General features: G+C 39.0%; 2 protein-coding genes across 7 annotated transcripts; both read right to left on the reverse strand.

Moving 5' to 3' along the window:
- Positions 1-954: 954 nt before the first annotated feature.
- stx3b (syntaxin 3b) lies at positions 955-17,051 on the reverse strand. Of its 6 annotated transcripts, none has more exons than XM_023282185.3 (12): positions 16,668-17,051; positions 10,128-10,202; positions 9,900-9,999; positions 9,291-9,365; positions 9,073-9,143; positions 8,538-8,646; positions 8,353-8,426; positions 6,770-6,904; positions 5,916-6,026; positions 5,538-5,648; positions 1,642-1,733; positions 955-1,534 (listed from the first exon to the last, which is right to left on the reverse strand). In XM_023282185.3, the coding sequence occupies exons 1-11, from the start codon at positions 16,695-16,697 to the stop codon at positions 1,656-1,658; spliced, it is 969 nt and encodes a 322-aa protein (XP_023137953.2). In that variant the 5' UTR covers positions 16,698-17,051; the 3' UTR covers positions 955-1,534; positions 1,642-1,655. The 6 variants fall into 6 exon arrangements, 4 of the variants coding, with proteins under 4 accessions (XP_023137953.2, XP_035809591.1, XP_023137952.2 ...); XR_008603792.1 differs by lacking the exons at positions 955-1,534; positions 1,642-1,733; positions 5,538-5,648 and adding exons at positions 2,171-3,894; positions 3,992-4,094; positions 4,212-4,331 and having other exon boundaries at positions 16,668-17,050; XM_035953698.2 differs by lacking the exon at positions 5,916-6,026 and having other exon boundaries at positions 16,668-17,050.
- A 4,759-nt stretch (positions 17,052-21,810) lies between these two features.
- Positions 21,811-25,271, reverse strand: ran (RAN, member RAS oncogene family). Its single transcript, XM_023282182.3, has 7 exons — positions 25,176-25,271; positions 23,599-23,655; positions 23,389-23,473; positions 22,915-23,040; positions 22,620-22,807; positions 22,324-22,494; positions 21,811-22,187 (listed from the first exon to the last, which is right to left on the reverse strand). The coding sequence occupies exons 2-7, from the start codon at positions 23,641-23,643 to the stop codon at positions 22,143-22,145; spliced, it is 660 nt and encodes a 219-aa protein (XP_023137950.1). The 5' UTR covers positions 23,644-23,655; positions 25,176-25,271; the 3' UTR covers positions 21,811-22,142.
- Positions 25,272-26,368: the final 1,097 nt, after the last annotated feature.

A 26,368-nucleotide genomic window follows, 5' to 3' on the forward strand; every position in this document is an offset into this window, starting at 1 on the left:
GGAAGAATCTGTACAATATCAAAAGTACTTATGCATATTCTTTGCTCATTTTTATTCTCTGACTGAAATCTCCACTTTTCTGAAGTAAAGTGGGATTAATAAAGGCTTATCTTATCTTGTCTTATCTTTATTTATATTGCAATCTTCAAAGTAATCAAGTGCTGGTTAAAAGTGCTTTTGAAAAAACACAGGATGGGAAAAAAAAAGATTTAGATGCTATTTTACACCAGAACAGGGGAATAACAAAACATTTGATGGCTAGTTAATCTGACAAATGTTGTGCAATAAATAACAAAAATAAATACATTGCAAAATATTATCACAAATAAATTAATTAAATTAAAATTTTAATAAGATAATAACAAGCAATGCAATTTTTAATGTTACGCTTTAAAAATAGTTTTATGGTTTCATATAAAGGTCGTTATTTTAGTCATTAGGTATAACTGCAAATTAAAAAAATATGTATAAATGTGCACTTCCAGACATACTGTATCTACTGTATGTACGTTGAGTTTTGCATGTATTTCATTTACCCTCACTGTGTGCAGCTTTTCTAGATTTAATATTCATATAAGCTTTTTCTACTAAACCACATCCTCCCTATACTGTCTGTTGCTGTTGCTGTGCTTCTCAATAAAGTTTTCCCATCTTAATGCTTCACAATCCTGATCGTCCTCCAAACCCCAAGCAAGAAAGCGAACGCACCCTTGTGCAGACTCCGCCCCCCGCGGCGCTGATGGGCGGGGCCTGGCTGCGGTGAGGAGGAACAAGAGATGGGGGATTGAAACGAGGTCAGGAAAGCTTCTGATACGATGATGCTCAGTCGTGCATCGCCACATATTGAACTGTAGCTTTGACACATTGGGGGAACAAATGTGGTGGAAGCTGTGAGAGTAAATTCAGGTGCTGCAGGGATCCCTTCATGCACACAAGAAGCGCAGCAGGCAACACTTTGGTACACAGAAATCTTTTATTACATAACAGGCTTTACCCAGTTGACAGACAGCCAGTGAGCGAGTGACATCCGCTGGTGCAGAAAAGATCAGTGCAAGCGTCTCAGCAGCATACAGACAGACCACACACACAACAACATCACACACATTTCAATAAAATTATGACAACAAATAGAACACTACTCAATTGGATATTTTCAAAAGACTGTTTTTAGACGCTAGATAGCACAGAAATCTCATGCATTTTTAATAATAATAAATGTAAATGAATCCTTTGAAATAATGTCCTGATTATTATAATTTCTCTAAATATGATGGTTCCTTGAATGCACCACCAGGAGGCGGTGCATTACAGTCAAACCAGAGCGGCTCAGTATGATTAGAAGTCATATGTTAAACCATCTGGCTGTGAACAGGCAAAATGAGAAAAATCTACACATTTAGAACACGGTTTCGAACACTGCATACAGCAAGAAAATAATTTAAACTCCAATAATTTAAACAGAAGGGAAAGTGCACAGGACAGATGTAGGGGAGCACCTCAGGAAATGGTATTTATCTTGGAGAAATCCTCATCTCTAGAAACACCCCACAAAGACAGAAAAAAGGCACAATCTTTTATAAATATTAAGCATGCAAGTAGAGCATGTATAGAAGTGTTGTCAGGTTGATGCACGAGTTTCACCTGCGTGAAATCTTTTATGAGAAGAAGCTGTAGAGGTAGGAGAACCCAACGATCCCAATGATGGCACAGCACAATGTAATCATCATCTTTTTCTGGAGATTTAATCAAAAATGCACAGTAATCAGCACAACAGTTAGAGAAAAATGACTCTAGAGCAGCCAGCACAATGCAGTTATTTACATTTATGGACACTGATTTAAGGGAAATGATTAAGAAAAGGAGAACAAAGGGTCACAGAGGTCAGGGTGTGTGTGTGTGTGTGTGTGTGTGTGTGTGTGTGTGTGTAGAGAGAGAGAAAAGGTGAAACTTACCTCCTCTTTTACACTTGTGTCTGTAAAAGCTGTACTTTGTAACACAGTGGTTGACATGCTGACAGCAGCTGCTACCTACCGTCCAATAAAACACATCCACAAAGCTCCTCCGCAGCACGCAGGCATCCAGAAGTGTAAAACTGGAGTTACTTATTTACTTTCTGTTACTCACAAACAGCAGCAGGACAGACAGGCAAGAAACAGCAAGGAAGCGTTAGTCCTTAAAAAACATAAAATCTTTAATTTCTTTTAAAATCATTGGCACTTAACTTAAAACAGTGTACAACTTTAGTTTTCTCCTTCTCTTTTTGCAGCCTGTGTTGGTGGCTCAAACTCAGCTAAAAGACCCTGAGGGGGCCTCATACTCTCAAAAGTGGCCCCACACAACCAGACTTCAAGGAAACATTCAGGCTCTGGTCTAAAAGACACAAAGTCGTCACATTAAAGGCCCTCAGTCGGATAAAAAGCCTCTTGATGATTTGTTGAAATGTGATCTCTGATCTGATCCTCACATGCACAGCTGGAATCACCTGCTTTAATTACCACGTTAAAGCCACTGAGTGAAACCATTTCCACTGTCATTCAGTACACTCTCCACATTCCCTCAACAAGAAAGAACAGCCCGATGAAATGATAACTAACCACAACTGAACTGAGCTGTCAGTATATCAGGTTCACTCTGCCAAGATTAACGTGGTCTAATACAACAGCCCTGCAATAAATCCCATCTTCATCTGCCTGTTTTCTTTACTGACAACATTCTTGTACATTCATATTATACAATATATCAGATTGTGTTAGGAATAGACAAAAGCGATACAAATATTTTCAGCACTTTGCTTTCTGAAAATATGAATAAAAGTTGAAAAAATTTACAAATTAAACAGTTTTGGATGTACATGAAGATAGTTTACATATTAATAAGGCATATTATTATAATAAAATGCTCAGTTTTTACTGAAACTGCTGTAAATGTGACCAAGTTAAATTTCATTGTCTTTTTGGAGGGTGTACTTTGTGGTGCTGTTAAATTGTACACTGTTTCACAGTTCTAATTTCAAATATTTTGTATATCAGTGAGGGAAATGTAGCTGTGTATTGATACCACTGGCCTGTCTTGCTTTCTTTGCGAGTTCATGAAATGTGTTCCCATAAGCACCATCCTTCACATTTTAAAATGAAAAAACACTAAATTGTGACTAAATAATTAACCTGAAGAATCATAAGAGAGTACACACCAGTCCTCTTCAAGATAAAAGATCCGAGCCACATTCAGGGCTACATATCAACAACAGTAATTCTATTTTTACACGAAAATTCCAGAAATTTGAGCTTCATTGTGGATTCTGAAATGTGAAAGTGCTGGAAATCCCTAAAACCAACAAAATCTCACAGCAGTGAACATTCAGTGGCGATCATAAAATGTGTCAAGGCTCATAATGGTGAGGATTAATGATTATGGAGGTAATGTGCTTCAACAAGTGTCTGACTTCCCCAGGAGTTAAAACTACAGACGACAAACACTTTCCAACTGATTCATTGGCTCCAAATGTTGAACAACGAAATGTTACGATTTTTCAGTTCCCTTTTTGCCTCCACAGAGATACAGGTCTTGTACCTTATGTCAGCTTCAGTTCCTCATTTGCAGCAGAGCATCCTCAAATTGTCCAAACCTCAGGGAGTCAAACTGACCTCCTTCTTCTTCTTTCAAGAGGTCAAACCAGACCTTCAGTTTCTTTAAAAGAATAGGCGGTACATCTGGAGATTTAATATTATAAAATCCATATGGAGTGATCAATATCTGTGTTTTCTTTTGTGGGCCAGCTGATGGAGAACATGATGATGAACACACAGATGAGTTCTATACTGTATGGGTGAGGAAGACGACGAGGAGGAGGATGACAACAACCACAGCACAGACTCCACCAATAATGATCATCTTCTACAAAGAGGGAGATACAAAAGGAGAACAGTGTTAATCGTGGGATGCAGGACCACTGAAATAAGCTAACAGCTGCAACAGTGCGCAACTAACTCACCGCTAGCTCTGTTTGTTCAGCAGTAACCAGAGGCAAGTGTTGCAGAAAAAAAACACACACCCAAGAACCTCAAATACACACAAACACACCTCATATAAGCTCCCTGGATAGAAAGAAAATACACACACTCAGCCTGAAGGGAAGCGCAAACTCTTATCCAAAGCATGCCTCATACCAACACCCATTGTGGCTACAGCAGGTATTTGCTCCAGTTACTCACCCTTAGCTCTCCTTACACTGTAATAACTCATCAGCTTCACCTCAATCCCACTGAGAGCCCGATAATGAGAGCTAGTATGGCCAGTAAGATCGCCACAACCACTGCAATTATCACCATTTTCTGTTGGAGGACAACCAAATATACACAGTAACATCAGATCGAATCTCAATGGAAAACAACAAAAGGCACATGTTATAATATGCAATATTTTGCATCAGGTAAGACAACAATGGACATCTCAGATAACACGGATTATCTTTGTAGCTTGGAAACCACACAAACTCTGCACTTCAGTCTAGCTGAAGTCTGATCAACCAGTTTTCTCTTGTTATAGCTGTGTTGACTTTAGAATTCTGAGTCAACAAAATGTTATTTTATTCACATACAGCCAGAGGCTAACAGATAATATCTTCAAACACAAACAAAAGGCCAATGCAGCCACATGTATATGAAGACAACATTCAAGTTACAGCTGAAGAGAAAGGACAGAGAGAAAAGAGAGTGGAAGCTGTCAGTGTATGTGTGTGTGTTTGAGTGGGGGGGGGGGGGGGGGGGGGTGGGGTGTTTCCCATTCTGGTTCTTGATGGGTCACGGAGGTCTTTAAAGTACAGGGGTCCACAGGGTGGAGGCTGGTAGAGGAGCAGGCAGGAGAGTTGGGGATCACGACAAGCCAATACAGGTCAGGATCAAGGAGAAGATCAGGGTCTTGATGCTGGTGATGGTCTTCATGTTGTCAAAGAGGTTTCCCAAAAGCATTCTTTTCTTAAAGAGGAAATACGGTCCTTTCCACCTTTTATACATAAACGGTCATTTTGATCAAAGCACAGCGGAACAGAATTGGAGAACTCTTTCAAATTATTTCAAAAAATGATCACTGTCATGATTGGGAGGTAAGCTAAAAGGAATGTGGGCTTGCATGTATTCGACAAATTACAGCTCATTCTGGGACAACAGTTACAAACTTTTCTACTGGGGAAACTCTGCTTTTGTCTGAGCGCTGTGCTTAGGGCTAAGACAGAGCAGCCATAATCATTAGTCTCTGCTCAACTCTGAAGACAGAAGGAAGCAGAGAACATCCTTGGGACATGCTCATATTAGCTCAGGGTCACCCAAATAACATGGATTCTGTTTTCATATTGTAATTTGCAGCCAGGCTTCGGAACTTCAACTTGACTCTGTCTTTACCCTGTGGTGGCCAGTAAACACTATTTTTTCTGCTGTGTCTCTCGCATCTCTGTGAGAATTTGCAAATGCTAAACAAAAAGGTAAAACTATTTCTGCTGCTTTTGGGAAACCGGACCAATGCTTTTGACTATGGGCACTCACACGGCGAGCCTCTTGCTGAAACTTTGCGGCTTTCTTAGTGTCTGCTACAGCCCGCTCCACGAAGCCCACCGACTGGTCCATGTTGCTTTCAATCCTGTCAATCATTCCACCCTGACATGGATAGTGTCAGGTGACAAAAAGCAGCCAAACGAAAATGAGAAAAATAACAGACATAGAAACAAAAAGCAAGGCCCACAGACTGCTACAGCTATGTATAATTGGCTCTGTGTGCAAACAGGGCGAGGGAGGATGATCTGCAGGCAACACTGTGTGGTTTCAATGTGTCAAACAGAGAAAAGTGCAACAAAAAATAAGCAGAAAAGAAACAAGAAGAGGTCACAAGGAGATGTGATGTGATAGCTGGCAAATCTACATTACCTTGCGTGCTTTGGTCTGGTACCTTACAGCTTTTTTGGTCTGTTCCTTAGCTTCTACTATGTGGTCCACTGAATTGGATACATTCTGCTCTATGTTGTCTACTATGTCACCCTGAAAAACACACAACATTAAGTAAGACATAAAGCAACAGTTAACGAGGAAAACAAAGAACAGCAGATTAGTTTAAATACATTCAGGAATAACACTAGTTGCAGATTGAATATTAGTTCATTGGGCAATATTTTACAGTTTCTATTGATTATATGGTCATTTCCAGAGTGAATTTCATAAGAGAAACATTCGTATTCACGTTAATGCTCTTGTTTTTGTTGACCAAATTTCTTCCAACCCAACAGCAGAAATTACAGTAATTAAGAAAACAAGCAAGAGTGAGCAAGAGAACAGCCCTTACCTCAAACAAGCATTTTCCTCAGAAAGCAGGGTGTAAGCAGCAAGAAAAATGTGGTTATACTTAAGTATGTATGTACATACAGTGTATGACAATGTTTAGTGGTTCTAGTGTGAAGTCAGTTCTAATGTCAACTATGAGGTTTCATTTTTACATCTTACTAAATGCATTCAAGGTGGTTCCGTTAATGTTGGGTGATGGGATGGAGGTGGCAGTGGCAGAAGCAAAGAGAGAAAGACATGGAGCTGGAAAAGAGCAAACAGAGACAGATGCAGAATGATAGTTACACCACAACAGAGACGGGAAGAGAAATAATGCGGAGAAAATGAGTTTGATGCAGTCAGGAATGAACACAAGGCCATGGAAAAGCTTCATGGATGAATTCAAAGAATGAATGAATGCAACAAAATAAAGGGCGGGTGGATGTAGCATTCTACATGCGTACCTGGCTCTCCACCAGCATGGCGATGTCTACAAACATATCGTGCAGCTCCTTGATGCTACTTTCCAGACGGACAATGTCTTTGTGTCTGGATTCAATCTCACTCAGGGCTTGTTTCGAGATGCCAGAGTCCACAATCTGTGGAGAGGAGAGGCTGACTGTTACCTCTCAGGAAAAACACAACCACAGATATGAAAACATGACTGTCTCATCATGATGTCTCAGCCACAGTGTCCACATGAAGATCTGCAGTTGAATCACATCTAATCTTTATGGGTAGTGTGGTCAGAATGAGGCATTGCAACTAGCTGGAAAACAGAGGAAACACAAGGAGTGATAAATGTGTCATGAAAAGTCATTTTTAGAAGAAATGACAGTTACTCTAATGAATCCTGCTACTCGGTATTTGATCTATGAGTGGCTTTTTTCAAGTTTTTTGTGGAAATGATAGATGGAGTTTGATTGTTTTTGTGTCTTGGTGCTTTGTAAATGGTAAATTTATTCATAAATGGGGCTGGATAACATTTTTTTGTTCACAATATAATCCTGAATTGACAGATTTGTGTTCTTATGATCAGATCAACAAAATAAAAGACTTCCTAAATACAACTGTGTTTGTCTTAACACAAAGCTGCTGCAAAAAGAACTTGAAAGATCTATAATCTATCAGGTCTCTCTTGAAAATGAGAGCCTGTGTCTCAATGAAATTACTGCAAAAATAAAAGGTAAATAAAAAATAATCAACTAACATAACTGTCTGATTTTTTTTGTTAAAAAGAGCTTCATTATTTGTATGTCATTTCTTACATTTTTAGGGCACACTCCCCACTATGATTACAGCACCCCAATGCCACTACAAAGCATCAAAATGCCAAATAGTCAGAGTTTCAAAAGCACAACTGGTCAGTTTAGCATATTCCGTAAGAGTACATTAAATACATTAGATCCAAGAGTGGGAAAGAAAACACCGTTTCACCACTACCTGTCACAGATCAATTAAGATTCATGTCTAGTTGGGAATTTTAAGAACAAATTCTGTCAAAATTGTCAACAACCAACAGAAAATGTTATATTAATATAGAGCTTCCTTGCTGTTAAAGGTGAGGCTTTGGGTTTTGCCAAGTCTGCCCTGTTTACATCTAAAAGTATCAAGACGAGCTGTGTGTCCTTGTGCGAGAAATTCTTCCCTAGTAGTGCTGGAAACAAACATGTTTTTATCAGTGTGGGTACAGAGAAGCTTGCTCACGAGTTATAATGCACTTTGCACTCATTTTACGGTCTTTATCACAATGTGCAGTTTTTGCAACCCACCCCAACTGGTCTCATTAAAATGCAACATATCCTTATCTGAAAAGCCAAATTTAAAAAAAAAAGTTTGTTCCTTCTTTTTGTAAGAGACATCTGTTAGTTCCAAGTAACCAACCTGACTTTGACCCAAACCGGTCAAATCATCAGCACTACAAATTAGCTGTCACCGGGCATTTTTAGGTTTCACTCAGCTACTAGCAGCTTTCACAGTTCAACCACACTGTGAGCAGAGTCGAGGCAAAGTTGATGCCCGGGTGAGCACACAAAGACACTCTTACCCCTGCAGTAAACACAGCAGCATTTCCACTCTCCAGCATCTCCTCCAGTTCTTCATCCGTCGTAGCTTTTCCAGCTGGAAAGGAAAGGAAAGGAAAGGAAAGGAAAGGAAAGGAAAGCATTAATGACAAAGAAGACCATAGGACCATCACATGTGCTTGTTGTTGTGCATGTAGGCGTCACTCACTGATCTCTAGCTGTCTCTGAATACGTCCTTTACTTCTCTCCCGGAAGTCCACCTGAGCTTCATTATACTTTGTCATTACCTCCACAAACTTCCTGGAAAGCACTGCATGCTGGGGGGAATACAGCAAAACAGCGAATTATCACACACACAATTAATCTTCTCAGGTGTACTGACAATTTGTAGGCAAATTAGGTAAAAACATGAAAACAGAGACATATCTGATAAATGTCAAACTTGTTTTTATGTCAGAGAGGAACACAAAGACGTTTCAGGTTTTAGAAACGCTTTCTTCCATTTTTAACCATTAATTTTTCTCTTTTCCTTCAGTCTACCTTAACAATATTCTAAAAGGCAATACGGTGTCTGAAAATGGTCATGTCAATAAAGTCTGTTTAATTTCAACTTGAGAACAAGGAATTAACTAATCACACCTCACATATACTCTCAAAAATGCTGACTATGAATGAAAAGGAAGGTGTTCTACAAAGCAGTTTCATCTAAAGGTCACGTGAAATGTCTTACGTAAGTCATTTACCTGTGATTTACGTATCCGCATGTCAGCCGACACCCTCTCCTGCTCCTCTGACTCCAGGTTTCTCTCGATGGCTGCAAAGTAAACCAAGTTATTGACTTAAAATGTAACCGAAACTCATTAACACATTGCATTATTCTTTAATTACTCACTAACATCTATAACATGTAAAGCCAATAAACATCCACATTATTAGGGGTCATAATGTTGAGTACACTCACTCTTGAGTTTGTTTCTCGCATTGTTGGCCATCTTCTTGATGTCATTGGTGATTGCCTCTAAGTCATCCTGTGTTTCTATGAAGGAGGAGACACGCAGGAGCAAACAGTGAGACAGTTGCATTTATGCCATGTGCAATTCAACATACTTTAAAAGGAAAGGTCTCTAGACAGGCTGCATGATTACAATAATAATCATGATCACTTTGATCAATACTGAGATCACAACTATTTATCACAACTATTCACTGATTTTTTGGAATATATTTCTGCTAACACAAAATTCTGGCCTCAAAGCCAGACTAAAATTAGATTCTTCTATTCTCTCGAAGGACAGGAAGGAGCAAAATATAAATAAAATACACAAAATTGTATCCAAAACTCCTGACCTGTTGAACATCTGTTTATCAATGGACTCTACAATTTACCGATGTTCACCAAACGCCTCACATGCAGGTTATGATACACATTAGCTCTGCAGCCTCTTGTCTCCACAAAGTTCTTACCTCTGTGCATCGACTCAGACAGTGTCAGACTAAACATTACTTTTAAAAAAGTGAAATAAAAAGTTTTAGTGTCAGATTTACTGGTGATGGTGGTAAAGAGTCTTACTCTGATCTGATGTGGGAGCAGACAGGATGACCGAGTAAAGCTTTTTGACTTCAGCCACGTTCTCATCAATTTTATCAATACTGTTCCTGATGTCCTCAATCTGAAACACACAGACACAAATCGGAAATGTGTGCAAACAACAATATCCATGTAGGCCCTTATAAAAACAAGCAAGGAGGTATGAGAAGCACAGCCTCCACACACTAAAACACTGATGGTAACATTCACCTGAGAGAAGAACTCGTCCATGAAGGCTGCATTGTCCACAGCGATCTCCACCTCGTCATCATCTTGATCACACGTCTAACAGAACACAAAACAAGCGTCAGAGTAGCAGTGGTAGATTTAGCTGACGGAGAGAACATGTCCGGGGTATTACATGTTTCTCTAAAGCTCAAAGTATAAAGCATGTCATCAGCACCTTAGGATTAAAGGTCCACCAGAGTGGAAGCAGAAATTTAGACAGCTCTGTGGACCTGTAAGGCAAATTATATCCACTCCTTATTTATCTTCTATTTGATGTGCTTTTCCTAAATTCTTCCCTCTTAAAATCACATTTTCCTTAATGCTTTTTTAATGCTTTTTGTACTACAATTATTGAATATCATTGCTTAAAATGCAACACATGCATACAGATACATATGAGGAATGTCTGTGGGGGCACTGTGACGTCTATTTCCTATCTATCACTTGAAGTTTGAAACTGAAAATATCAAAACTATTTGAAAGATAAGAACATGTTCTTCAGCATAAACCTTTATGTATTTACTCAAATAAGTCAAACTTGTCGAATGCATCAGGATCATCACGGTCAATAAATGGTCTGAAGTATAACCACCCATAAAACCAAGCGTGTTGTTTTTAGACTTAGGTCTTTGCACGGATTATAAAAAGCAGGTATAATGTGATAATTAAAGAGCTTTAGAGGCACTGGTAGGCGGATTTTATTACTTATGAGGCAAAGCTCATTATTTCCTCCTGTTTTTAGGCTCTGTGCTAAGTTATACCAACTGGCTGCTAGTAGTTGTGTCATATTTAACACATAGACATGAGATCATCTTCTCATCTAACTTGCTTTGAGAAAACAAGCCTCCACATGTTTCTCCAATGGTATTCCCCAAAAATGTCTTTTCATTTTGTCTCAACACTTACCAGCTGTACAACAACTTATACCAAGCATAATATGGTCAGAAATTATCAAAATTATCATTGAAACCTAGAATTTTTTTAAAAACTTAAATACTTCAAGACAGTTTATGATATGGTTCATTTCAGTCTGCATTTACATAATACTGAGTTTTGATAACAGAAACTACTGTCATTCCTGTATCTTACAGCTTTTACAGGGCAACACATATACAATGCTGAAATTTTAACTTGTGGCAGTAAACTGATATTTTCTGCCAATATTCTGTACATTCTGAACAATCATCATTTTTATTTTCATGTCTGAAAATGTATTTCTTGTGCAGGTGGAAATACCATTAAACACTATCTAAAACAAGAGCCTCCTTTGAAGGCCACACTAGTCGAAAATGCTTTATTGTTAGCCGCTCAGCATGACACATCAACCAGAAGTCCTGGTCTGACGCTGATCAGCCGACACCCAATAAACTTTATCAGAAAGCTTCATTCTGCTGAAGTCATAAATATGCCACAAGGGATAGTCAGCAAACACAAGGCCACAAAGAGCTCTGCACTGCTGCTGAATGTTTACATGGAAGGACCAGGGCCGGAACCCGTTTTCAACTCGCTTTAGAACTGACTTCAGAAAACCACAACTAAGGCACAAAGTAAACACTCAACAGGGCCTAACTGTGATGTGGAGAAAAAAGTGGAACAATGAGTGGAAAACTAACAACAAGTTCCAGTCATTCCCTTCATTATAATTACTTCTGCTTTTAAAGTCAAATAAGTTTTCATTCCTGATGAGTTCTGACAGCCGATAAGCTCCTCACATGCAGCAGCTTGTGTTGGGTGACCGAATCTGAAGTCGGGACTCGACAGGTGTGAAAGTCAGGTGTGCACCTGGGTCAAAGTCAAGGCATGGAAAATGTCAGGCGTCACAGCTGTGGACTTCCCGGCTCTCTCATATCAACTGACTCAGCCTCAAGCCCTAAACTAGAGATCTCAGTAAACATTACAGTTGATTTACTCTGAATTAGCTTTGACTACCCAATGGAACTACACTGTTTGTCAGTTTGTTATTGAGCGTGACAAGGCACAACGCAATGATTTTCCAGAGAAACTGGGCAAAAGCTGGTTGACAGAAAATTAATCAGTATTTATTGTGCTAATCAACTGACTGTGTTAATACTTTTCCAGGCAAACATTTAATAGTTTGAACTTTTAATCTCTATTGATTTTCTTTGTCATTTTCGTTCAAATTCGTAAACAGTTTGTTTTTTTTTTTGATAGTTTCATATTTTCTCACATTTTACAGACAAAATGATTAATTGAGAAAACAATCAGCAGATTCATGACTAATCAAAACACCTGAGTGGTTGCTAGCATTTGCTGCAAACATCTGAATGCTGAGTTTTAACTCTCTTTAACCTTCTACCTCTCGTCTAAAATTTGAATTGCAAATGTAGCCTGGACTGTTTGGTTCAGGCTGCTGTAGCTAACAACAGTAGTGAACACAGAGTCCTGGACACACGCTGACACTATGCTTGTTTTTGAATCTCTCTAAGGGTTGTTCATCAAATGCTCACACTTTATGCTCCCTCGCGCAGCATTTCTGCGGTAGTGAGATAAGAGCAAGCACTCACTTCCTTCCAGTGTCTCTCATTCAGCAAAAACAAGAGGAAGGGGCTGAGGTGTACAACAAACCAAACAGTCAAAGGCCACATACACAGACACTCGCTTCTGTGTAAAAACAGCTTGATACTGACAAGAACAGTCAGAGCAACTGACTTTATTCGAGTCATCAAGAAAACTTTAACAACATTCCTCGTTAAACTCACTTGCTCATCTTATGACTCTACCTGAACACAATTATTACTGTCAGAAGACTTCTTAGATCAAAACTGTTTCTGGTCATTTCAAGAAGGCTGGAAGTTGTGCAATGCTTCATAATTGGTTGTGGTTTTGAGCAGGCAGTGTGAAACAGCAAAGCATTTTCAAGATGTGTGTACAGCAGAACAAGATTAACATCACCTAGGATTTTCTTTCTTCACTGATATTTTTAAAAAATGAGGAGCAAACACATTGCGAACGCAGCGCATTTAATGGTTCTGTGAGTTGAACAGCTGCCTGACAGAATGAACCATGCAGCAGTGAATAAATTCTCTCTATTAAACCACAGACAACATAAATGCCATAGTTGCATACTGAAGATTGTGCAGGCATCAAAATCTTCAACACATAGCTGGATAACATTTAGTAAACTGGACATCAAAATTAGAAAACAGCATACACTCCACACAAGAATGACGCATATGTTAGTTCGGATGCTCGCTTGCTCCTTTTATGCAAAAACCCTTAATTACGCTTATTCTGCATACAAAGCACCATATGTCGTGTTGCATAATTCCCCTCAAGAAGGTAATGACTGAACAGTGGTTTTACACTGAAGGAAACATCGTGACCTCCTTAACGTGTTTCACTGGAGCCTGCTTAGTAAGACTGTTTTATTCTGATCTTAATGGAACGTTAGATCAAAAGTGTAACACAGTAATGAGTGGTCAAAGGCTTGGATGAAAAAAATAAAGGACTAAAGGAAAAACTGAGGTCATTGTATCAGCTGCTGCAGTATAAAAACAAAAGTATATACTGAGTACACTAGAGGTCAACCAGTTATCAGCCTGGATCCAATATTCACAATTTTTCCAACTATTGGTATTAATTTTTAACTTATTCTTCATCAAGTTAATTTTCAAACGTGCTATTTGGTTCTCTCTCTGTGGTCTCAAGTAATGTCTTGGCCACAGCACTACCTGATTGGTTATATGTCAAGTCACGAGTAGCCTTTAAGGATACATTTTGAGAAGTTCTCTTTTAATTAAACATGTGAAACTTAAATAAACCAAGTAATATTGATACCAAGACTTTCATGTTTATTGGTTAAAATATTGGTTATCAGCCTCCTTTATTATTAACAATCATATTGGGACTGACCCTGAAAAAACCAAACATATTAATTGACCCCTTTTCTTGAAGCCACAAAAAGTGACCTGTATGACTCATTACTGCATGCATAACCAAGTGTACACAGTCCAGCTGGTTCAACTGCAATCATGGCCCATATTAAACTCGCTCTGTCACGTATCATTCCCTTGACTCTGTCATCTTTAAGAAATCAGGTGACAAACTGTAGGACATTGTCTCCGAGTATCATAAATGATAAAACTTAACACACGGTGACAAACTGAAGGACAGCTGGAGAAGAGGAGGGTGGAAAGAGACTAAACTGAGCTGAGAAGGAAGTCTTACCGGGTCGCAACGTGTACACTAGTAGATTAATCAATTAGCCAGTCGAGCAGCAGCTGCTTTGAGAATCAATCAATAGTTCAAGCAAAAATGGAAAACTTTCCGGGTTTTCAGATAGTCATTTGTAAAGATGGTTGTTTTTCTTCATAATACCAGTAAACTGAATATCTTTGGAAGGTTGGTTGGGACAAACAAGCCATCTGATTACACTATCTTGGACCGCTGTGATCGTGAATTATACAGTTATTTTGACTTTTTTATAAACCAAAGAAATAATCCAAAAAACATTCACATGAACCAACAATAAAATTGACTGTTAGCTGGAGTCCTAAGCATAAGAATCTCCCACGGGATGCTTTAGAAAATGAGCTGCAAGCCATTACGGCATCAGGACGGGGACGCAGGCTCAGATTTACACCAGTACAGTGACAGAAGCCAATATGCTCCGTGAGGACTTGTGTTAGTGCAAAGCTGAAATCTGACAAAGGATTTAAAAACTCCATATGCCACAGCAGAAACCATGTTAGTGCTGCTACAATTTTGCCATTCATTGTGCTGATATCTGAGCCAGGTGGGGAAGCAGAGTAAGGGCAGTAACCCACCAGGTCTGTGCGGGGAAACACAGAACTGAAAGGGATACAACTTTGACTGAAAGTACATGTGAAAACACTCTGAGGGAAATGCAACAGAAGAATAACAGAAAACTACCTCGTGTATAACATCAACCAATAATCAAAAGGCTCAGAAGTGAATTAAAATTTCAAAATTAAGATTATCAACTTGCTCTCTTCATATTTTTATGTTATAACATTAAGATTTCCCAAAATTCTCCAGGTCATTCTGCTGTATGACAAACATTCACATGAGCACACGCCTGCATACAAAGACGTATACAGGCTCGATTACTGCCACTAAGTTAAACATTAGAGAGGAAACTCTGCGAGGAAAATAAAGGCAGAAGGTGAGTGTGGATAAGGTAGAAAGATAAAGAAACAGTGGAGTAAAGATAGATGGAATGGAGGCGACCATTACTAAAGAGCAGTGACACATCGCTACAGCAACATAAAGTACAACATACAGTGTGAACATTGTCAACTTTCCAACAAATGACTGGCCTACTTCCTCTGCAATGTGTACTTCCTTTCACTAAAATGAAGTCAGCTGTGTGAGATACAAATGCCGGGGGGGATACCGCAGTTCAGCAATTTTAAACGCTGCAAATATTTGTTCAGTAGTTTCAGGTAGCTATAGCAACACATCCCATCTTGGGTTACAAGAGGATCAAGGCGTCATCCCTCGGAGACTGAAAGTGTACCAACTGTCCTTTACTCGATTCTGAACCGATAAAATTTGAATGATAATATGCTGTTAAAGATTTTTCTGATTAATCTTTTGTGATGGTTTAATACAAAAGCTGAGTCCACCTTAGCTGAAGATCATGTATCCAAATGACCAAATTCTGCATTATTTTGTACTATATTTTACAGTTTTGGACAGCAATAGCAACTAGCATGGCCAAGTTTTATACATTTTCATTCATGATTAGTCTTTTAATTAATCGTCTATGCTGTGAAATTTCGCAAGACACTTAAAGATGTCCATGAAAATGTCCCTGAATCCAAGGTGATGTCTTCGAACTGCTTTTTTCTTTCTGTAAAAAGCTAAATATTTTCATTTCAACAGTGAAATTAAACAGTTCCTAACATTCTAGGACTAGAGAATGTTAACACTTTGATGAATATCTCAAGTGATTATCGATCACCAGCATCTTCGTAGATTCATTTTCTGCTGATCTTCAAGTGTGAACAGTTAATCAATGAAAGTGAAAACATAATGATTAACAAGATGTCATTTTCCGCTGGGACTGCCCACTGAAAACTGCTCTATAATAAACTAAATTTTTTCACATCATATATGATATTCATAATGCCAAATACATTAATATGCCAAATACATTAATATGACTGGTGGGGACACAATTCAGCAAACAACAATCATTTTATCTTTTCAGTTACATTACACAAGACACAAGTAAACTAAATTAAGTCTGATTCACTTTTACACAACACCCCCACATCAAATCACAATCTAAGCTGCAGTGTTACTACATCCATCCTATGAGTTATGTCATCACAAGGTACACTGTTGGTTCAAAGTAATATCATGTTATGTCATGTATTTATGGCCAAGATTTATCTGAAGGTGGAAGTACTCTGCACAAGTCTTCTTATTATATTAACGCTTTTCAGATGCCCATTATAAAATGTACAGACACACAAACTGAGGAAGAAAATAAGACACTGATGAGAAACTCAACATTTCCTGGACACTACTTACCGCTTTAAGTTGCTCCAATCGGTCCTTCATCGTTCCACCCGTTCAATATCACACTTTATAGCCAAAGAAATAACTACAATATTGTGTGAAATGACTGAAAAACTAGCCCCAACCTCAGAATCTGTCAGCCAGCTGGCAAGCTAGCTGTGCAGCACAAACCCCCCGCCAGCAAGAGAGAAAATTAAACTCCCCAAGAGTCCTGACAGAGGAGTCTGAGAAGTCGACTTTTTTCTGAAACGGGACTCTTTCCGTCGTTTTTCCATACAATATGGCTGCTGGGTTTAAAGCCAGTGTTTTTTCCTGCTAAATCTCCTCGCTCGGGGGATTAAAACGACAGTTGTGTAGAGCCGTATAATCTGTCTCTCCGCTGGCCACCAGTAATCATACTAAAACGCACTTTTCTGGCTCACGCATGCGCAGGAGCCACTCTGTCCTTCGGGATGAAGCCACGCCCTGAAGGCACCTGCACTCATGATGCATTCAGGTGTTGTAGGAATATCAACATCTGGAGCCTCCCGTCAAGCTGGATAATGCTGTATACACCGATCAGCCACAACATTATGACCACTGACAGGTGAAGTACATCGATCATCTTGTTGTAATGCAACGTTCTGCTGAGAAACCTTGAGTCCTGACATTCATGTGGATGCTTGACATGTACCACCCACCTAAACATTGCAGGTCAAGCAACCCCCCAAACCCCCATGGCAACAGCAGTCCTTGATGCCAGTTGCCACCCTGAAGAAACTGCTCAGGAGTGACCCAGGGAAGACGACAGAGCTAAGGAGTTCACCTGGGTTCCACACTCCCCACATCCAAATCTTATTGAGCATCTGTGGGATGTACCAGGATAAGCCTGATCAAGGTAGGTCCCACCCTGAAACCCACAGGACCCACAGAATTCACTGCCACCATCCACGTAGGTCCCGTGTCCATGTCCCACTGGGTCAGAGGAGTTTACCAGCATAAAGGGGACCAACACAATATTAGGCAGGTGGTCATAATGTTATACATGATCGGTGTAGACATTCACAGACAGCCAAATAATGATTCAAAATAGAAGAGAATTCAAAAAAAGAATGAATAGATGATTTGATATATATTCAATATATTTATTTGCTATGTAATAAGCATCCAGTCAATCTAAATATGTATATGATATATATGCAAGTGAACACACTCATTCACCTATGTGTGTGCATGCACAACAGCATGCACACACACATGACTGCAACTCCTGCACAATGCATGTAATGTATGTACTTTAGCTTCACACTCTCTCCCTCCTCATTTATGATGTTATAGCTTTTTCCCCCCATTGTTTCAGAATGGAAGTTTTTTTAAAATGGCATTTTGTTCTTGCATCTCACTGCACAAACTCTATGAGCATGTAACAAATAAAACCAGTCTCTTTTTATATAGACTGTGGTGTTTTGAGAATTCTTCTGTACACAAAACTAGATTATTTACTTTCTCCTTCTTGTCTATAATATTTTCTAAACACACGTTAAGGTAAGTGTTTCTCTCCTGCAATGTGCATACATGATGTTGTTTTGGTGTCTAGTTGAGAAGGGCAGATGCTGGAATTATGCTTCTGCTGAGATGCCAACCACTGTAAGGGAGATGCATATAAATGTCTGGGAAACCATACTTTGCAGAGGCTCCTTCAGCCAGTAATGCAAAAACCTCTCATATTTCAGTTGCATTGTGTGAAGATAAACATCAAGCAACCTGGTTGGTTGATCCAAATCTATTTAAGCTTTGAAACATAGAAAACAATGCAGCCAAAGTCAGCATGTTAACATGTTAACAATAGCAGGGCTGACATGCTTGGGTCATAAACCAAACATAATCCAAAGCACTGGACAAATTAAATCATTGTAATTTTGACCCAATGGCACAAGTCAGATCAAAGGGTCAAGTGACTGGAATTCATCCTCAGAGAAACTTGAGTACCTGAAACTAATGTCCTAGCAGCACTTAGAATAGTTGTTGAAACGTTTTTCTCAGGATCACAAATCTCATCCTCATAGTGGCAATAAAAGAGAAGTCACTGAAGTCACATGAATGTCAGGACTCAAGGCCATCCATCAAGTAAATGTGGAGATACTTTACGATAAGTGAACACTCTGACCTGCTGGTGCCACCAGACAAAAAAAAAATGTCATGGATCACCAAAGCCAGTAGGATTTATCCTCTTGGCACCATGGATATATGTTCTAAATCTCTAAGTAAGACATTCAATAGCTGTCAAAACATTTGACTCAAAGCCAAAAATGTCAAACTTGAAGTTGCACTTGAGGAAAAAGTCACCAAAATCAGTAAGATTTATCCTTTGGATTCCATGATATCATCTAAGGCTATCTACTGGTTTTAGACTTTTTAATATGGACAAATGTAGTAAACCGACAGACCATACCTCAAACGCGGCTAAAAATTATAAATACATAAGAGGGATGTCTTAAACCATGCAATTATGAAAGAAACAGGCAATATATATATTTGTAAAATATGCCCAGAATGTTTTCCTCTGAGCAGGAGTATGCTTTAGTCTTTTTGGAGCTCATTTTGTGGCACCTGTATTTGGTATAACCTCTGATTCTAGTTTTATTTTGTACTGTATATTCAAACGCAGAGAGAACATGTCGGCCAACTTTCACGTATCGTATTACATAAATTAAGTACAGACATTCCACAGCACATTAGTGTGCTGATGTTTTACACCCCAGGTATGACCCTAAATAAGGAAAACAGCAGGTAACCAGTAGGTCAGATAGCTCAGAAGTGGAAATGGTTCAAATTGACTCACATAACAAAAAGAGGATTCAGTATTTTAGAGCTTAAAACAACAAATTCACAGTTCTTCTCCATTAATTTGATGAATGAAATCTAATATCAACCTGCCAGGGGAGGTTCTGTTATGATTTTATTATATTTATTGCCTTCCCTTGATGCCTTTTTTTTAACTGTTTAATGTCACTGATCTGAAGCCAATTTATTTAAGTACAAACCAAAGTGAATAAAGATACTGTAAAATTATGGTGCTAACCTGTTTGCAAAGTGCACAAGCTGGTTGACAAAGCAATTTCACCTCAAGTTCCACTTAGTAAGAAAGTTCAGTCACATGAGATGGAGTTCATCCAGTAGTCATGGAGGTGTAAATGTTCAAATATCCATATCTGAGTGCACATTAGGGTGAAATTTGAAAGTCCATTCTTGATCGTGGAAACAGTAGATGACAAATTATTTTAACACATAGTCCTCTCAGAATGAGCAGAAATTTTAACAGTGCATGTACAAAATATTCATTTTTATCCCACAAACTAGTGAAACATTCAAAAAATGTTCTGAGTTGTTTTGGTTTGGTTTTTAACACACACTCATTATATACTTTAAGAGTTTTGCTTACTTATTTGGTCAGTACATTTTGTTTGCATGCCTGTAAATGTATCAACTGCACTATACAGCACAGCTTCATAATCCACCATAAGTACTACATTTTTGTAGTTATCATCCAAAGCCAAAATTATGCAATAGTAAGTAGAAGTGCAGCCCACTGGCTTTTGTAATGTCTCTTGAACGCAGCACCTACTATAGTTTTGATGTGAAAGTGCCATAGAGCAACTGCAGAGAGTATTTTAATCTGTTCGTTAAATACAGATCAGCCAATCAGGAGAGAAATCACCTGTTTTCATGCAGTTTTGCACATTAGGCATATTTTATAGAAGCCAGGAGGGTTGTATTCTGTCATAATGTCTCCATACTGTGGTACAATATGTGAACTGATGCTGATTTTCACCTCATATGACCTGCAGGCTGGTCGATTCAAACAGCCATAATCAACATGAATGTGTAGTTTATTGTTGGGAGTCAGTCACATGTATTTATTAAAACACACTCCACCTTACATAAAGTAAACGGTAACCATTTTACTTGCTATCAGTTAAGCAAACAATAATAATAATAATAAACGTTTTATTGCAGCTTGGGGCTGGATCTCAACGTCTTTCTCCTCTTTTGTGATCTTTTCCTGTAACTATAAGCTGGTTGTGATTTGCACACTTTCAAATAACATATTTTTTAAAAAAATAAGATAAGTGTGAATGTGTGGCGCAATATGGATGAATGATATAGCAGCCCTCAGCAGGCCTACGTCAAAATGAATGTGGAGAGTAAACCTATTGCGTAATGCGGAGAGGCGCGTTCACTGTGCACTAAATAAAGGGTCAGGAGCGACGCCTGGTGGTCAACAGGGAGTCAAAATCAGGTTGTAAGGAGAGGTTCGACTATTAGCAGGAGAGCTCACAGTAGAAAATACACTGCAGCTTTATTTTGTACAGTCATGACGCCGAGAGTCAGGTACTTTGAGGTAATAATGAGTATATTTGGTCCTTTTCCACTTAAACACGTTTTGATGTCCCTCTTGGATATTTAACCTTCACTGAGTGACAGTAGAAGACAGTTACTGTCCCTCTGATCTCACCTAAAGTGTGATTTAAAGGCATGTACCTGCAAGTAGGAATGCCATAAATTACCGTGGTTGCCAAGTTCAGCCTAACAGGCAGCTTACATAAGTGTGATGTGGAAACTTGAAGTTTGTATGGCGCAAACAGAGAGCAGCCTTTCAACAATGTAGGAGACACGCAGTAAACATTTGTATGTTTTTGTTATATATCCACAGATTGTTCACTCAGTTCTGCTTTTCTTAGTTCTTAGTTGTTGCTCGGCTCTAATTTTGCTTCCTTTGTTCTTTTTTGCCCTTTAATTTGCACAAGTTTCTAAATATCAGACTTGGCAACAATGCAATGGAGGAGGCCAGAATATGTTGAGGTTGGATAGCCATTACAAGATTTTAGGCAATTTTGCACATCAAGGACTACTGAACAACATGTTTGAGGAAAAGCACAGGTATCTAATAAATACAATGTATGAATTCTACTTAGTCTCTTGACTTTTGGAGTCCTGATTGTACATGCCATCTCACAGAGATACCCTTGAATATAATTATCTTAATTGTCTTTCCTATGACAAGAGGAAATTCCTTTCATGAAGTGGCATATTGGAACTACTGTCAGCAACAAAAGCCTCCCTGCAACTCTAAAGATGTTACCTTCCAGAGAAATTACAGCAAAACACAGACATGTTATATTGAGAATGTTTTTATTCAAAGTTTACTCCCCTTAGTGTTTCCAGTACACCATACAACAGCATTATGTGAGCTGGGTAAGTGCAGTGGAGGGTGCTCGATGATGAAGAGTAGCACGTTGCCATGCCGACGACAACACTAGGGTGGGTGTGTCTTATACAGTGAAATTAGAACCACAACTTTTCCACCAGGTTTTTTTTCTTAGTTTTAAAACAAACAAAAAAATTCAAAAATAAAAAAATCTGAAAAGGGATTTTACAGTAAAGGGGGCAAAACTCCAACAACTTTCTGTCCACATCTGGGGGGAGAGGGAAAATCCAGTGAACAGGTTAGAGGTCATCTTCTTCATCTGGGAGTGCTGTTTGTGATGCAACCTGGAGAGTGGAAGACAAACATACTTTTTAGACTTCCCAAATGTAAACGGGTGCTTACGTTGACATTTGTCTATATATACTTGGCTCAGTTGAAGAAACTGCCAGATTTTTCGTGAGCTGGTTCAGTTATACTTACTTGAAGCTCTTCCTCATACTTAGCGGCGAGGGTTGGGTCCATCTGGACCTCTGGGGGAGCGAGGGCAGGCATTGCCACAAACTCCAGGTTGGGATCACCAATCAGCTTCCTTGCAAGCCACAGGAAAGGCTTCTCAAAGTTGTAGTTACTCTTGGCAGAAATGTCGTAGTACTGGTGACAGAGCAGTTCACAACAGTTAAAAATTACAGTTCAGTCCCAACAGTGCTTCCTACAATTCACAAGTGACATGCGTTTATGAAAAGGAGCACATTCTGATGTTTGTGAGCATTTATTACCTGCAGGTTCTTCTTACGGTGAAACACAATGCTCTTGGCTTTGACTTTCCTGTCTTTGATGTCCACCTTGTTGCCGCAGAGCACAATGGGAATGTTCTCACAGACACGGACCAGATCACGATGCCAGTTGGGCACGTTCTTATAGGTGACTCGAGAGGTGACATCAAACATGATGATAGCACACTGAGCTGTTGAGGGAGGAAGGAAGTCAGTTTTAACACAACTATTCAGATTTAAATGCATCCTGGCTGGGCAGGCTGTGATAACAAGAGCATGCTAAGGATGTGAAGAGCACCTTGAATGTAGTAGCCATCTCTCAGGCCTCCAAACTTCTCCTGACCAGCTGTGTCCCACACATTAAACTTGATTGCTCCTCTGTTGGTGTGGAACATCAGTGGGTGCACCTCTACTCCCAGAGTGGCTAAAATTGCAAAGACAAGATGTATGAGAACAAAAAAGGTGAAACAGTGATCAAGTCATCCATTTGTCGGTGTTTTCATACTGATAACTGGGAGAAAATGATAAATGGGATATGTAACAGTTCAGAAATAAAACTGTAGTCTAAATTACTCAAGAACTCTTTTAGCATATAGCAAGAGCTCTTGATTGGGTCAGGGCCCACTAAGTATCTGGCCCAATATGCCCAATTCATATCCAAAATCTACTCCCAATGACTCTGCATCAAAGATAACAAGTCAGAGCTATGTCTTCAACTCATTATCTGTAAAATGCTTTTGTGTCATTCCCTTCTTCTCAGATGGGTACTCACCAACATATTTCTTCTCAAACTCTCCTGTGATGTGCCGCTTGACAAAAGTAGTTTTTCCGGTGCCTCCATCTCCTACCAACACCAACTGTAAGCAGGAGACCACAGTTAGCTCATAACGACTGTTAGCACAGCAAGTACTACAAGGACTGTTATTTTTACTTTAAATACAGCCAGGTGACACTAAAGTGATGGTACAGAGTGAATACTTACCTTAAACACCGCCACCGGCAAACTTGGTGCCATTGAGTCTGCCATGGTTGCGATTTTCTGAGTTAAACAAAACAAGACGAGATGGTTAATTAGCACACAGTCGTTCGTACACTAGCAGGGTTAGCGATTACTAGTGATGTTACGAGATGTGCCGAGGCTTCGAAGCGTGTCGAGTAATGGATTTTTACCTGCTGTATCTTTGCATTCAATTGGTTTTAAACTCTTTTTTTATAGAACCAGCCAGAAAGAGAAGATTCTCCCCTGTCTGGGAACACTTTGACCTGACTTCTCCTAATAAAGTAGGCACATAACAAGTGAAGTGTAATATGAATAACTGTGACAACCCTACTTTTGTTTTACAGGTTGTCACTGGTACCACAAAACAATAAGTAGCAAAAGCACAATAAATTTTATTTATATAGCCCTTATTACAATTAAAAGTATCTAAGCACTTTACAGAAAGCCAGAACCTGACATCAATCAAGCAGTCAAGCTACAAATCTAAAATCTCTCTCCAATTTGTTTCCATTTCCCCCTCTGTTCCTGCTATCAGGAAAAGCAGACACTATATTAAGTATATTACTTGTTTATTGGCATTATCATTTAAGCACAATTCAAAGCTTCACATAGCAAAGCTAGCGTGTCATTATAGGCACTCTGCCTGTTTATTTATCCAGTTGATGGCGCAGTAGAGCAAATGAAGCACCATGAAGCTTCGAACCATGAGTGAACCAATTGGATGGAAAGCCTCAATGCTTCATGAAGCTTCATCTCGCCATCACTAGCGATTACCTGATTTGACGCTTTTTTTAGGGAATAAAAGCGGATAAACGGCTATAATTCGCTTTGACGTTTTTAACGGGCTACTTTACGGCTAAACGGTCTGTTAGCTACAGATAACCACTTCTAGCATGTTCCATCCAAGCTAACGGTCAGATATGTAACTTTCACAGTCACCGTAACGTCTGAATATGCTCGAATCGAACGTTGTCACGCAAAATCACAAAACGTCGCACATTTAAATGGAGTGAAATCAAGACGAGCCGCACCCGAATCTGTATTTCCACAGCAACGGTTGCTAGCTAGCTAACAGGCTAGTTCGAGTGCGCCATACGACGCGCAACCGCACTTTTTCTTGTTCGACTAGAACAACCGGACTGGAAGATCGTCTAATGTGTTCCACGTTGCAGCTGATGGCCAACTTCCATGAAAAACAAACCAGACACACGAAGCGGACATTCCGCATTCAAGATTCGTTTTCGCTATGACAGCAAACGCACGTAATTGCAGAAACATGAGCGGCTCCGAAGAACAAAGCAGTGAAATGAGGGAGAGCGGAGATGCTAACCTGTTAGCTCTCAGCAGCATGGAAGCCATTCTTTCCATCGAGCTAACGGCTAAGTTAGCACTAGAAAATCAATGGCCTAACCTAGTTGCTCGTCCCTCACATGGCTACACATTCAGCGGCGAATCCGAGGCGTACATTCAAGTTGCTACTTGTTTTAACCCACTTTACCAGCAAATACAAACTTGAAATTTAGCACGGCCCGCAATGAGAGAAGAATATAGAGACCCACCGGTGTTGCTGCGAAGAGAGAAAAGAGTAAATGGCTGCGTTCGCGGGAGATTCAGCGTGGGCTATGAGTCAGTTTCCGCTCTTATCATGTGACTCCGCAGCGGCAAAAACGCATCTGCCTTCAGAGCATGACCCTCAGTGGTCAGAGACCATGATTCAGCATTCAGTCTCCACACAAATATACTCTGTTCATCTAAAAAAAGAACACATTGATATAAACGAGCAGTAATCTGCAATGGTTGACGTGCTAAAGCTAGAAATGTATCATTTAAATCTATTACAACTCAGTTCTGCAGCTTAATGGACTAACTTGTCCTGTTCACTGGCACATAATAGACATTACTTAAAATAGTGATTAATATATCAACATTTCTGATAAATTATTTGATTTAAATAGTAGAAAATGCTCTTCATAAGTGCCCAATAAACCTAAACTGTTGGTTTTATCCAACTAGCACACCAAATATATTTGACTTCATATCATACAAGACCAGCGGTGGAAAAAATATTTAGATCCTTTAGGTGAAAAAAAGATCAAAACTATGTACAGGAGTATGTAGTGTACACTAGTTAACATTATATCTTGTTAGATTTTGCGCATTTCTATACAAGCAATGTGCACATTCCTGCGCAATCTTCGAGCCATCTCACTTAAATAACATTGTAAATACTTTCATTACTTTTATAATACATTTGATTTGTTACGCTCGCTTTTTGTTCCTCTAGTAGCACTTATCAAACTGTTTATTTAATTTGCAATGCTTTCTTTTAAAAAAATTTTTAAAATTATTCAAAAAAATCTCTCATCCTTTAAATGTTCTGCTTGTCAGTGTTTACTATTATGTACTAAAACACTTAATCCAGTTCCTTGTATTTGAAAACCAACTTGGCAATAGAACTGAATCAGAGGTACAAAAGTACTCATGTCAAAATACACTTTGAGTATCTAAAGTAGATCATCTATACATAATGGATTCATTAATGTGTTTCTATAATCATGTAGCATGATTTATGGACTGATTTACATTTGAAAACGAATTATTTTAATAACGAAATCTGTAAAATACCTAGTTACAAAGGATTGAAAATAAATGGAGCAGAATGCTAACTACAATATTTGTCTATAAAATATCACACAGCAGAGGTAGAATTAGCGTAACAGAAATAATTGAGTCCATCAAAACTGTACTAAAG

The sequence above is a fragment of the Amphiprion ocellaris genome, chromosome 13 (genome assembly GCF_022539595.1).
Source record: "Amphiprion ocellaris isolate individual 3 ecotype Okinawa chromosome 13, ASM2253959v1, whole genome shotgun sequence".
Classification (NCBI taxonomy): Eukaryota; Metazoa; Chordata; class Actinopteri; family Pomacentridae; genus Amphiprion; species Amphiprion ocellaris.

Bases quoted from the DNA above. Each gene is read 5' to 3' on its own strand.
- stx3b (XM_023282185.3), bottom strand. From the start codon at position 16,697: ATGAAGGACCGATTGGAGCAACTTAAAGCG. The intron at 10,203-16,667 runs GTAAGTAGTGTC...GTGTTCTGTTAG, and splicing joins GATTGGAGCAACTTAAAGCG to ACGTGTGATCAAGATGATGA. The intron at 6,905-8,352 runs GTAAGAGTGTCT...TCCTCTCCACAG, and splicing joins CTGCTGTGTTTACTGCAGGG to ATTGTGGACTCTGGCATCTC.
- ran (XM_023282182.3), bottom strand. From the start codon at position 23,643: ATGGCAGACTCAATGGCACCAAGTTTGCCGGTGGCGGTGTTTAAG. The intron at 22,808-22,914 runs GTGCTCTTCACA...CTCCCTCAACAG, and splicing joins AGATGGCTACTACATTCAAG to CTCAGTGTGCTATCATCATG. The intron at 22,495-22,619 runs GTAATAAATGCT...CTCTGTCACCAG, and splicing joins ACCGTAAGAAGAACCTGCAG to TACTACGACATTTCTGCCAA.